Source organism: Chiloscyllium plagiosum, chromosome 38 (assembly GCF_004010195.1).
Source record: "Chiloscyllium plagiosum isolate BGI_BamShark_2017 chromosome 38, ASM401019v2, whole genome shotgun sequence".
Taxonomy (NCBI): Eukaryota; Metazoa; Chordata; class Chondrichthyes; order Orectolobiformes; family Hemiscylliidae; genus Chiloscyllium; species Chiloscyllium plagiosum.
This window is the reverse complement of record NC_057747.1, coordinates 1,558,967-1,572,932: the sequence shown is the minus strand read 5'-3', so window position 1 is coordinate 1,572,932 and position 13,966 is coordinate 1,558,967. Positions and strand designations below refer to the sequence as shown.

The following is a 13,966-nucleotide window of genomic DNA, read 5'->3' as shown; positions in this document are numbered from 1 at the left end:
GTCCCCGGGCTCCGGTCCCTCTCCGTCCCCGGGCTCCGGTCACTCTCCGTCCCCGTGCTCCGGTCACTCTCTGTCCCCGGGCTCCGGTCCCTCTCCGTCCCCGGGCTCCGGTCACTCTCCGTCCCCGTGCTCCGGTCACTCTCTGTCCCCGGGCTCCGGTCCCTCTCCGTCCCCGGGCTCCGGTCACTCTCCGTCCCCTGGCTCCGGTCACTCTCTGTCCCCGGGCTCCGGTCTCTCTCAGTCCCCGGGCTCCGGTCCCTCTCCGTCCCCGGGCTCCGGTCCCTCTCTGTCCCCGGGCTCCGGTCCCTCTCCGTCCCCGGGCTCCGGACACTCTCCGTCCCCGGGCTCCGGTCACTCTCTGTCCCCGGGCTCCGGTCCCTCTCCGTCCCCGGGCTCCGGTCACTCTCAGTCCCCGTGCTCCGGTCACTCTCCGTCCCCGGGCTCCGGTCACTCTCTGTCCCCGGGCTCCGGTCCCTCTCCGTCCCCGGGCTCCGGTCACTCTCAGTCCCCGGGCTCCGGTCCCTCTCTCCCTGGGTTTGCAATGCTTGTCCTGCACTTGGTCTCCGCCGTCCCGCTGCTGCTCCTGGCTTCTCCGGGATTGGGATCTACTGCGGGGATCGACACTCCGGATCCGATCGACTACAAGGATCCCTGCAAAGCCGGTGAGTAGGGATTGTCCCGAGACCAGGAAGCGAACGGGATTGGGTCACCCGGGGGGAATAGCCATGTCTCTGGGAATCCACCCGCATGAATTTTGGAACTTTCTATGAACTTATCCCAAGAACAGAACTCTCCCCCAGTAACTAGGATCACTCCCACTCGGGGATCTGAGAGCTCCCAGTGGATCACTCAGCAGAGATCCAGGATCCCCTCCCCCAGCCCAACCTGTGAACTCTTTCCCCCAACAGGGGATGCTGGATTTGTTCCTGTGAGGTTATGTGTTCGATGGGATCTTCTTCCACTGTGCTGGAAGGGATCTGATATCTTCTCCATCCAACCTGGGATCTTGGATCTCATCCCCAGTTAGGTCTTTCAGCTCTGGGATCCTGACCCCTGGGGGGGTCTGTGCTCTCTGGGATCCTCTGCCATGGGGATCTGTGATCCCCTGCCACTGTTGATTAGGGATTCCAACCCCCGCCAAGTCAAGTCCTGGAATTTCATTCTCCGGGAATATATTCTGGGAATGTTCTCGCACGCCCACATTTTTTAGATTAGATTAGATTACAGTGTGGAAACAGGCCCTTCGGCCCAACAAGTCCACACCGACCCACCAAAGCGAAACCCACCCATACACTGTTGATTAGGGATTCCAACCCCCGCCAAGTCAAGTCCTGGAATTTCATTCTCCGGGAATATGTTCTGGGAATGTTCTCGCACGCCCACATTTGTACCATCTCATGCCCCCAAGGAATAAACTCCTTACTAGTTCATGCCCTCATCACCCCCCACTTCCCAATCACACAATAAAGATCGAATTCGCAATGAAACAAAATCACACACAGCTTTTGGAAATGTTAAGGATGAGTTGATCTGACTCTCGCTGTGTTGGTGTAGTCAATGTCAGTCAGTGACACTAAAAGAGATCTTGCTGCCTGGATTCAGTCTGTCTCAGGAGCTCAGTGTTCCTGTATGTATTTCTGACCCTGACAGAATCATTGCCTATCCGTGCTGTTGGTACCTTCATGCATCACAGTACTGCCTGGTGTGTAAATCTGTGATGATGGGTTCATACTGATTATTCAGAAATAAAGAGTCACTCCACCTGCACTAACCCCTGCCCTCCCTTCCCTTGTGTTTGACTAACCAGCCGCCTGTCCCTCCACAACAAAAACAGAAATTGTTGAAGAAACTCAACAGGTCTGGCAGCATCTGCGGAGAAAACGCAGAGCCTATGTTTGGGGTCCAGTGACCCTTCTTCAGAACTCTCTCCCTCCAAATGTTTAGTGAGCAGCAAGTTCAGCCTTCAGTGATCAGGACTCACTGGATTGTGCTGAGCTGCTTGGGGTCAGTGTGGTGCTTTCCTCAAAATTGTCTTGGTTTTGAACCATAGACTCTTAGGATAGGCTAAGTTAAAATGTTGTTGAAAAGGCTGCGAGATCTGTGGTTTTATAGGGAGGGGACAAAAACAAGCAAGTTATGCTCAGGTGTTGGAAATCATGATTCGTTTCCATTTTTAAAAATTTCATTTATGGGACTTGGACATCTCTGGCTGGGCCAGCGTTGATAGCCCTTCCCTATGTGCCCTTGAGAAGGTGCTGGTGAGATACCTTCTTGAATCGCTGCAGTCCACTTGCTGTGGGTTGACCCACAATGCCGGTAGGGAGGGAATTCCAGGATTTTGACCCAACGACTGTGAAGGAACTGCGGTATATTTCCATGTCAGGATGGTGCGTGCCTTGAAGGGGAACTTGCAGGTGTTGGTGCTCCCAAGTAGCTGCTGCCCTTGGTCGTGGGTTTGGAAGGTATTGTCCAAAGATCTTTGGTGAATTTCTGCAGTGCATCCTGTAGATAGTACACATTGCTGCTACTGAACGCTGGTGTCCATGTTTGAACCAAGGCTGTAGTAAGGTCAGAATGCCCTGGCGGAACCCAAACTGGGCGTCACTGAGCAGGTGCAACCTAATAGCACAGTTGATGACCCCTTCTATCAGTTTCCTGATGAAAGTTCCACTTGGGAATGGTGACCAGTTCTGGGCACTCCTGTTCAGGAACAGGCTGCAGAGGAAATTTGCTGGAATGTTGCTGAGGATAAGGGATACGTGGAGAGACTGAGGGTAGTGAGGTTGAGAGGAGATTTATAAGAAATGCTCCTGAGGGCATACAGCATTGAGAGGCCATTTATCCCATCATGTCTATGCTAACCCTTTGAAAGAGCTATTCCAATGAGTCATGCTCCATATCCCCACAGCAGCTCTGTGGAATGTTCCTTTCTCAGTGTACATCAAATTCTGGTCTGAGACTTTCTATCGAATCAGTTTCAGCTGCCCAGTCAAGCAATACATTCCGAATCATAGCTCACTGTGTTCTTACAAAAATCTCCCATTGGATAGTGTCTCCTCTGGTTATAGACTGATGGTAACAGACTCTTCTTATTTAGCCTTCCATATGCCACTATGAGATTTCCTTGGTATCTTTTCTGTTTTAAGGATCCAAACTTCTCCTGTTTTTCGCTGTCTCCCAACCCTCTCTCCTTCCAGCCCGCCCTCCCAAACACTGGTCTTTATGAGCCTCCTATAAACCCAGAAGGTTGAATCTAACTGCACCTGCACGGTGTGTAAATTCACTGTATTGGGATCAGCTCAATTTGTTTAATCCTGGAGGAGAATATTCCACTTAATAAAACATGTGGGAGTGGAATGAAATTGCCAGCAGCATTCCCTCCTATCATCACCACCTCGTAAATCTCAAGATCCTTGTGTTAACATCTGGCTCATTCAGTCAACGTTTATTAATTGAGTCTCCCTTTCTTTCCCTCCCTGAAAAGTCATACCTTCCTCACCTTTACCTCTTGCCACCCTTTCTCCCTGCCCTTGGGGTGATGTCTTTCACACACTTGTCATTAGCTAACATTGTACAGAATAGCTATTGCTTTATACATTTTCTCCCCCAGAATAAGGCTCCGTTCAAAGCTGACAGTGGGGTTCCTTGTCATTCAGAATTTGTTGCCTGTGCCTTCACTATTTCATTCCAATTTTGCTGCTGTAATCCTTAGTCACTAAAGTCAGATCGAGTGTGACCTAAATCCACCCTGATTTGAGGACCTCATCCACTGGGTTTATTTTGGAATGTATATGCAGAGCTGTGGATCCTTTTAAAGTGGGTGTTCTCTTTCCCCAGTGGTTATGTGGTTATTCAACAGTGTAAGAATGAGTTAACTCATCCACTCCATTCCAGAACTGCTAACATGCAAGTTTCCACTAACGTCAAAACCCCCCTGGAATGAGCTTGATCCCTGGCCGCTATTGAGTTAAACTGATCTCAGCAGCACCTCCCTCACTGGACCCAGCATTTGGTGTTAAGAAGCAAATCAGTCTGGGCCCCTGCTCCCCTCAGGACAGGAGGGAAAGGACCAGAGAGGGAGGGAGAAGAGGGTCAGTGAGAAGATGAGGTGGTGAAAGTGAGGGAGGAGAAGCAAGAGGATAAGGATGGGCCAGGGAGCTGGAAGAACAGGCATACACAGATTGTCAGGAAGGAAGGCATACAGACAGGTGGGTATATATTATCCGGCAGCCAGACAGGCACATGCAGAATCGTACACAGACTGGCAACAGATACAGGCAAACACATGCACAAAAACATTGTCAGGCAGGCACAGAGAGGTACAATCTCACAGATTGACAGGCAAACACAGATGGACATACACGCTCACATATAGATTATCAGGGAGACACAGAGAGGTACAATCTGTCCATTGCCAGGCAGTCACACACCCACACTCACACATTGTCAGACAGAGACAGAGGTACAGGCTCACAGATTGTCAGGCAGGTACGCGCACACATTCCAGATCCAATAGAGATTCACCTGCACATCATCCAACCTCATCTATTGTATCCATTGCTCCCGATATGGTCTCCTCTATATCGTGGAGAACAAACGCAGACTTGGGGTCTGGTTTGCATGCACTAACCAACCCGACCTTCCGATTCCCATCCATTTTAATTCCCCTTCCCACTTCCCCCGGTGACATGTCCATCCTTGGCCTCCTCCACTGTCAGAGTGAGGCCAGATGGAAACTGGAGGAGGAACACCTGATCTTTCCCCTGAGGAGCTTGCAGCCCAATGGCCTCAACATTGACTTCACCAGCTTCAAAATCCCTTCTCCCCCTGGCCTAGTCCTCCTCTCCTCCTCCCCTCTCTGACCTGACCCAACCTGTCCATCTCTCTACTCACCCATCCACTCCAGCCTTCCCACTGACCAATCACAATAACCCTTACCTGCATCCCCCCCATCACCATCCCACTTACCTTCCACCCCCAGCCTGACACCCTTCCTTCTGTCTGGGCTCCCTCCCTCTCCCCAGCTCTGACCAAGGTTTCGACCCGAAACGTTGATCTTCCTGCTGCTCTTTCGATGCTGTCTGACCTGCTGTGCTTTTCCAGCTTCACATCTATTGACTCTGGCTTCCAACCTCTGCAGTCCTTACCGTCTCCGAGACACACACACACTGTCAGGCAGTCACTAAGGTACAGTCTCACAGATTGTCAGGCAGTCTCGTGCACAAGCACATCTTGTCAGGCAGGTCAGAGCACTTCCAGCTGCCCTGGGTCGATTCACATGCTGGGAGACTGGAGGGTGATCCTAGGTTCATTCTGCTCATCCGGGAACCATGGAATCAGCCATAGTCCAACACTCCCATCCCCTTCCCCCAACAAGTGTAAATGGCGTAAAAGCAAATTATGCTGGAAATCTGAAATAAAAAGAGAAAATGTTGGAAAAAACACAGCAGGTCTGCCAGCATTTTGGAAAGAAACAGAGTTAGCATTTTAAGCCCAAAGTGACTCTACTTTGGAATTGATTTGAAATGTTCACTCTGTTTCTGTCTCCTCACATGGCTAGAGCTAATGAGTTTCTCCAGCATTCTCTGGATGGGCATGGGGTTCTGGCTGCTTTGTGATGGTCTTCTTGGCTGACCAGCTGATACTCATTGAGGTGACAAACACTGGCCCACATAGTGGAAGGGTTCAGCTCTCAGCCATTCAGGGGAGGGGGAATAATCTTTCAAATCCAACCCATTCACTAGTAGTGAGATATTTCTTAAGAACACAGAAGCTAGAGGTGACCATTCAGCCCCTCTTCCAGTCAGTTAGATTATAATCAATCTGGAGCTCAACTCTATTCCCGTTTCTCAATACTGTAACTGAACAAAGGTTCATCAGTCTCAACTCTCAAAAGCTCCTGTTAAAACCTTATCCCTGTGTGATTCCCTACATGTTGTTAGATTTTGTGCCAGGATGGAGGAGGAGACTACCCCTCCCCCAACACCAGCTCCGAGTGTGTTGTTTGGAGAGAGATGCTGGTGGTTTATTACTGTGTGTTGTGTGTGTCTGTCTCTCAGTCTGACCCTTGGGTCGTCTGTTAGTGATAGATACAGAGTTGTCCACGTGGAATATGTGCAAATTCCCTGGAAGTGAGGGTGAGGAAGCTGGGAGACAAGTGTGTTTTTGTCTTAGTTGGGGATTGTGATGCCTATAGAAACCTTTCTTAATTTATAGCTTGGCACATTTAATAGGTGCTCTAAAGGCAAGAAGAAAGATCAAATAGAGCTTTATGGTTCCAGCTTGCTGTGTGTCTTTTACAGGGGACCAATGACTGTGGTAGGGAGCAGCAGCAGCTTTAATTAGAATTTGCCTTTTAAAGGAGTTTGGCAGAAATGAAATTTCTCTCGGAAAATCCAGGTGTTAACTGGAGCTTCCCCAGCAGGTGGGTGGCTGTTTGATGCTGCTCTTTAAGAGGATTGGCTTTAACAGAAAAGCATGTCTTTAAAAGCAGTTCTCAGCTGCTTTTAAACACTCGGCACCTTTTCTTGTCAAATTCCCCTATAAGCATCTGCTTTGCCCTGTAAACATTCCCTTTATCCAAAGTGACCTCTTCACCCATCTCTGTACCCTCCCCTCCCTGGCCCAACACCCTCCTCATGCCACCCAGTCAACAAGGCCAGGTTGGGCCCTCAGCAAATGGACTGAGATAAAAGCTCTTGTTGGTGAGTGTGACATTGGGATCTTTCTATTCATTCTTGATCTTTGTTTTTGTTTGGGTAGCGAGTCCAGTTGTATTATGTCCATAGATTCCTCAAAGTTTAGATCAGAGTGGTGCTGAAAAGCACAGCAGGTCAGGCAGCATCTGAGGAGCAGGAAAATCGACGTTTTGGGCAAAAGCCCTTCATCACGACTAGAGGCAGGAAGCCTGCAAGTTGGAGAGATAAATGGGAGAGGGGATGGGGATGGGGAGAAGGTAGCAAAAAGTACAATAAGTGAATGGGGGTGAGGATGGAGATGATAGGTCAGAGAGGAGGGTGGGGGAAGGTAACAAAGAGTACAATAGGTGAATGGGGGTGGGGATGGAAGTGATAGGTCAGAGACTAGGTGAATGTTGCCTAATTGATTTTAACCTTACTGCGAATCCTCTTGTAAGGATGCCTACCTTGAAGAAGCTCTCCTCTCTCCACAAGAATCTAAGTGAGTCTCTCTCTCACTGCAACCCCCAGGTCATCTCCTCAGACCCCAGTTCCAACCTGCCAGCTCAGCACTGTCCTCATGACCTGTCCTACCTGCCAATCTCCCTTCCCGCCTATCCACTCCACCCTCTCCTCTGACCTATCACCTCCATCCCCACCCACATTACCACTTTCTCCTCATATCTTTGATCCATTCAGCCCTAAGAAATATTTAACTCTTCCTTGAATACATTTAATGTTTTGGCCTCAACTGCTTTCTGTGGCAGAGTGTTCCACATGATCACCACACTCTGGGGGAAGAAATTTCTCCTCAGCTCAGTCCTAAATGGCCTACCCTGCCTTCTGACACTTTGACCCCTGACATTTTGAACTTCCCCGGTCATCAGGAACAGATTCCTGCATTAAACCTGTCTAATACAGTTATAATTCACATAGAGACCTACAGCACGGAGACAAGCCCTTTGACCCAAACTAGTCCATGCTGACAAAAATGTCCATCTATTCTAACCCCATTTCCCTGCACTTGGCCCATATCCTTCTAAACCTTTCATATCCATCTATTTGTCCAAATGTGGGACATTTTGAATGTTGTTAATGTAGCCGCCTCAGCCACTTATGCTGCCCATTCATTCCATATGTGTATCGCTCTCTGTATAAAAAATTGATCCCTCAGGTTCCCTTTTATTTTTTGCCCTCTAGTCCTCAATTCCTCAAACCTGGAAAAAAGACTGAGTGCATTCACCCTATCCACGCCTCTCATGATCTTATACACTTCTATGAGATCCCCTCTCAGTCCCCTATGCTCTAAAGAAAAAGTCCGAGCTTGTCTAACCTCTCCCAATAACTCAGAGTTCTGGCAACATCCTTGTAAATTTCTCCTGCACGCTTTCCAGTTTAGTAACATCCTTCCTGTAGCAAGGTGACCGAAACTGAACACAATACTCCAAGTGCGGCCTCACCAACGTCCTGTATAACTGCAACATAACTTCCCAACGTCTCCACTCAATGCCCTGACTGGTGAAGGCCAGTGTGCCAACGGTCTTATCAATGCCCTATACAGCTGTAGCAAGACATCTTTTGTTTTATATTCCATTTCCCTTGCAAGAAAGACCAATATTCCATTTATCTTCCTCATAATGTTTTGTATCCACAAGCTGACCTTTTGATGACATCCAGATCCCTCAGTACCACAGCATTCTCCATTTAAAGAATTTTCTCACCAAAGTGAACAATCTCATTTTCACACCTGCATGTGTCGGTTAAATTGTAGGCCTTTACTTAAAGTATGTAAGTGCCTTTGCAGACTCTTTGTATCCTCCTCACCTTGTGGTTTCTGCCTATCTCTATACCATCAGCAAATTTAGCCAGAATACAGCTGGTATTTTGTGTAATTCAATGATGGGAATTGTAAATAGTTGGGCTTCAACTCTGAGGTGAGGGAACCAGATCAGCTGTAATTGTGAGCTAATAGGCTGTTAGGAACCCAGGGCAATATACACTCATTCTCCACTGTCAATATGTTTCTCTAAGGGGCTTTTATATCTGAATATCAATACTTAGAAACAGGAGGGGGCCATTCAACCCTGCTGTGCTATTCAATGAGAGCATGGTTGATCTGATAATCCCCTACTCCACTTCCCTGCCTTTCCCAAAACCTTTGATTCCCTTCCCGATTAAAAATCTGTAGCCAGACATGACCGAGCCTTTGTCAATCAATTCTCTCTCTCTCTCTCTCTTATAATTTCAAATTTCTTTTAAGCGCTTAGGTAAATATAAATTTCAATAATTTCCCCCACAAAATATATTAAACCAACAGGTTTAATATTTCTTGGTCTTCTTTGTACCTCTCATCTTTATTCAAAAATAGTGTGTTTGCAATTTTGCGAATCTGAAGGAAGTCCAGAACTGAGAAAGTTTCAGGAGTTGCAAAAAACAGTGAACGGTAAAATTGAAAAAAAAACCCAACTGTTGGAAACTCTCAGGCAACACCAATGGGGATAGAAACAGAGTGAAGGGCTTAGGTCAATGACCTTTTGTTAGAATGAATCTGATAAAAGTCATCAAGCTAAAGTGTTAACCTCTTTACAAATGCGCCCTGACATTAGGAAGATTATCCTTCAAGCACCTGTATTTTCCTGATTTTACAAAATGATCAGACTTGAGGATTTGTGGCTCTTTAGCACCATTGTTTTTCTAATGCTGATTTCTTACTTGCGTCTAGTTTTTAATTCGCTGTTAATTTCCCTTCAACTTCAGGAATACAATTCTCTCCTGTGAGCATCGACATGCAGTGATTATTCAGCACCTTTGCTATTTCTATGTTTTCAATTACTGTGTAATCCTTATCTGTTCTTAATAGGTTGTGTTACTTTTCCTACCCTTTTTTCTCTAATGTAAGAAAGTCATTAACTTTTAAAACCCTCGCTTGTTGCTTGTCATGTTCCCCTCTATCTCCTGCTTTCTGCAGCTCACCACTGTTTAAGTTCCAGACTGTTTGAATGAACCGGTTTTATTGGTTTTGCTGTTGGTTATCTGGGGAATCCTGAGAATGGGAATTGTAAGCTTTTGCTCTGACTGTGAGTCAGTGGGTTCCTTGATTGTGCAGAGGATGGAGCTTATGGATAGTCCAGGCATCAAACAAAAGGTACTGTGGGACAGAGGTAACCATGTGAACTACAGTCTCTCTACAGGGCACATCGTCTAGCCTCAGTCTAAGCCCATTTCCCAATTCTGTGAAGGATGTAGTGCTTGTCTATTCCAGTAATTATCCAATTCCCTTTAGAAAGGCAGCATTGGGGGCTCTTTTGTGGTGCAGCTGTACTGTTCCTATCTCTGGACCAGGAGGTCTGGGTTCAAGTCCCACCTGTTCCAGAGATATGTCATTACACTTCTGAGAAAAAAAGGAAAGCCAACATTAAGTATGCCTCCCCAGCTTCTGAGGCAGATCCTATACCACTCACTGCTTAGGGATTTAACTCAGATGACAAGGATAGCACTAGGTCCTTCCAGACTATTGCCAGTTGGTAGGTTGGAGCTGTGGCATTTGGGAATTGGGCTTAGAATGAGATTGGAGGGAGACTGTAATCCTGTCCCCACTTTGATCATTCCATAATTCTTCACATTCTTGTCAAATAAAAATTAATCAATCTCTGCTGATGTTCACCTGACCTGGGGATCCCCTAGCTAACCTTCACCTGAAAAAGGTGGAATTTACAGACCACGTGCCTTTGTGGGTTAGACTTGGAAATAAGGCTCCTGGTTGTCTCCAGCAGTTGGCAGCTTTCATCTTGAGGTTGCAAGTGACTATGACCAACGTCAGAGAAGAATTTTAGGAAAGAGAAAGATCCTGCATTACTTTAGCACCTTTTGCTTCCTCAGAGTGTCCCAGAATGCTTCACAGCCTGCTTTTGAAATGTAAATCACTGCTGCAATGTAAAAGAAACATAAGTCAATTTCAGCACAGCAAGACCTCACCAAAGACAATGGAATGTAATGACCAGGATAATGCTATGAGACTTTGAATTGAATTGAATTTATTGTCACATGCACCGAGGCACAGTGAAAAGCTTTGTCTTGCGAGAATACAGGCAGATCACAGAATTAAATAGCATGGATAACTAAATAATAGGTAAACAGCGGCAAAAACAGAAAAAAACAGGTACAGGTGAATGCTAAGAGTTTGTGAGTCCATTCAGTATTCTAACAACAGTAGGGTAGAAACTGTTTTGAAACCGGCTGGTGCGTGTGTCCAGGCTTCTCCCCAATGGTGAAGGATGTAGAAAAGCATTGCCAGGGTGGGATGGATCTTTGAGAATCTTGACAGTGGGCCTGGTGGTTGGATTCTATAGCTGGGAGGTTGGCCTTCGTGGTTGTCTGGGATTGGGGAGAATTTTCCTGGTCTACAGGTCGTGCCTTCTGTTCTTTTATCTTCCTGAGAGGACTAACAGACATCATCATTTCATCTAAAAGACAGCCCATCTGACAGTGCTGCCCCCCCCCACTGCCCTCCGCCCCCCACTCCCCTGACAGTGTTGCACTCCTTTCGGGTTGGTTCCGTGTGTCAGCTCAGATTAGACTGTGTTCTCTGGCGTAGGTCTTGAACCTTAAACTGGGATTGCTCCCTGCTGGAACTGCATGCTGACACGTGCTCACACACAAACTCTGAACGATGTGGCAATCACAGTCGGCAGTTCTGCTTGTGGTTTGAAAGCAGCGTGTATCTTGGACTCCTGGAATTTGCTGCAATTGTTTGTGTACAGAACATGAATCTCTGCAGTGCACTCCCAGCCATAAACCAGAGTAAGGCGATGACAGGATGTTCTGAATGAATCAGTCATATCGATGACTTGCTTTTCAAGGCCTGCATTTTGAGCTGGGTGTTACAAGACAGAAATGTTCCAGATTCCACTAACAGGAGACAGAGGTCATCAATCTGCTTACTACCTCAGTCATTCACAATGCTCCTGTGCCATACCCGCAAGCAGCTGTAAGTACCCAAATTCTCCATTTGATAGCTTCACATTGGCAGGGGCAGAACTCAGAGGCTGGCGATACTCCTGGCACAGGACCTGACATGAGCATAGCCACCTCCTGGAGCCCTGGGCACTCAGTGATTGAGCCCTGATGTACCCCCTGCTATAGACCTGGCATGTTGACATTGTGCCAGCCTAATGACCTTTTCTCAGTGACTAAATGTCTGAATTGGAGATGCCAGAGTTGGACTGGGGTGTACAAAGTTAAAAAATCACACCTGATGAAGGAGCAGCGCTCAGAAAGCTAGTGCTTCCAATATAAACCTGTTGGACTATAACCTGGAGGTGTGTGATTTTTAACTAGATGTCTGAACTGCGACATCATGTTGCTCAAGAAGTTGTGCAGCCTGAATGATCCTGAATGTGCAGCCCCCGGAGCTGCTGTGAGATGTTTCTGCTACTTTAACTGGGGCTGATGAGGGGTGGGGGGGGAGTGATGGTGGTGGGGGAGGATGTTGAAGGCAGCAGGGGTTGGCTGTGTGGATATGCCTGAGTTTGGGTGAACAGGAAAAAAACAGGGGAATCATGCTGTACTGGAAACCAAAGCTTGGTGACTCCATTCCATCCGGGATTCCTCAGAAACAGGCCCAGGGAAGGAACTGCTTTGAATTCAGGGTACGGAAAAGCACCTGCTGCCCTCAGGGCTGTAGCCAATTCAAAGGCTCTGTCTCAGGTAGCAAACCCTGCCAAACCTCACCACAGCAGGTAGTGGCATTTGAATTCAATGAAAAGAACCTGGAATTAAGAATTTAACGATGCCCATCAAACTATTGCCAATTGTTGTAAAAACCCATCTGGTTCACCAGTGTCGTTTAGGGAAGGAAACTGCCATTGTACCTATGACTCCAGACCCACAGTAATATGGTTGGCTCTCAACTGCCCTCTGGGTAATTAGGGATGGGCAATAATTACTGGCCTGGCCAATGATCTAACGCCCTGTGAATGAATAATAAACAATGCTTTCTGCAGCATTGATTGGAGGCAATGGGTGATCATTAAGGATCTAATGGTCCTGTTCATATCAAACCTGCACTCTCCCTGTCTATTCCTTCATTGTAGTAACATCTTTGAGCATTTTTGGAATCTGGTTGTTTCAGTATTGGACCTAGAGCATGTAGCTCAGTTGTGACCAGGTCCTCCTCCCCACCCTCCCACCTTGCAAGAACCCACTCCTGTCTCAGTGGGAACTTGTGAAACACACTTTAACCAGGGCTGAATTCAGTGAGGACCCTTAAAATCAGCCTTTAGTTTTGCAGTTCTGGGCTTGTATGGGTGTATCTCTGTGCCCATGTTATGATATCCCTCATTAACATAGTTTGATTTGTTTATGTGATTTAGGGACAGGCTGTCTCACTTGTTGAACGTTTGGCAGTGACTCAATGCCGAGACATGCTTTTTGATTCTTCTTTATAAATGATTAATCCTTCTGTGGGAGGGGTTATCATAGAGATGCACAGCACGGAAACAAATCTTTTGGTCCAACTCGTCCATGCCGACCAGCTATCCCCACCCAATCTAGTCCCACCTGCCAGCACCCGGCCCATATCCCACCAAACCCTTCCTATTCATAAACCCATCCAAATGCCCCTTAAATGTTGTAATTGTACCAGCCTCCACCACTTCCTCTGACAGCTCATTCCATACACGCACCACCTTCTGTGTGAAAATGTCGCCCCTTCAGTCCCATCTTGCCCCTCTCACCCTAAACCTATGCCCTCTAGTTCTGGACTCCCCCACTCTAGGAAAAGATTTTGCCTATTTACCCTATCCATGCCCCTCATGATTTTATGGACCACTATAAGGTCACCCCTCAGTCTCCGACGTTCCAGGGAAAATTGGTGGCAGAAATTTCGAGAAGCTGGTCTATTTAAGAAAGACTTGGGATGACGGAGCTGAGGTATTATACTGGACAGAATGGGGACTTCCCTCAGAGTTCCATCAGAGTCAATTGAGAAAGTACTAACCAGCACTGTAACAGACATCTCCAGCTGCTCTGATGCCCCTGTATTTGTGGGTACCCTGATACTGGATATTTAATGAGGGCTTCGGGGTGTACTGCTGGATCCTCCAGTTCCTCCACGTGTACAGCCCCACAGATGAACCCCCTCCATGTTGGAGTATTGTTCGCAAATATCTGGAAGAATTATTGGTTCAGAGATTGTTCAGGAGTAATAAGGCATCGGAGTGATGAGGCAAGAGTGGGGTGGGGGGGAGAAGAGAATGAAGGGGCTGGAGGGATGGGGTTGAGAGAGTGGC

The 13,966-nt window shown here is 47.3% G+C and overlaps 1 protein-coding gene across 1 annotated transcript in view; it reads right to left on the bottom strand.

Annotated features, from left to right (window-relative positions):
* The window catches only part of LOC122541719 (S-antigen protein-like), a 27,336-nt gene that overhangs the window by 1,200 nt on the left and 12,170 nt on the right, over positions 1–13,966 (bottom strand). The window contains exon 2 of the mRNA XM_043678607.1: positions 44–605. Within this exon, the coding sequence (XP_043534542.1) occupies positions 44–605 (562 nt within the window). The remainder of the gene's footprint in view (positions 1–43; positions 606–13,966) is intronic.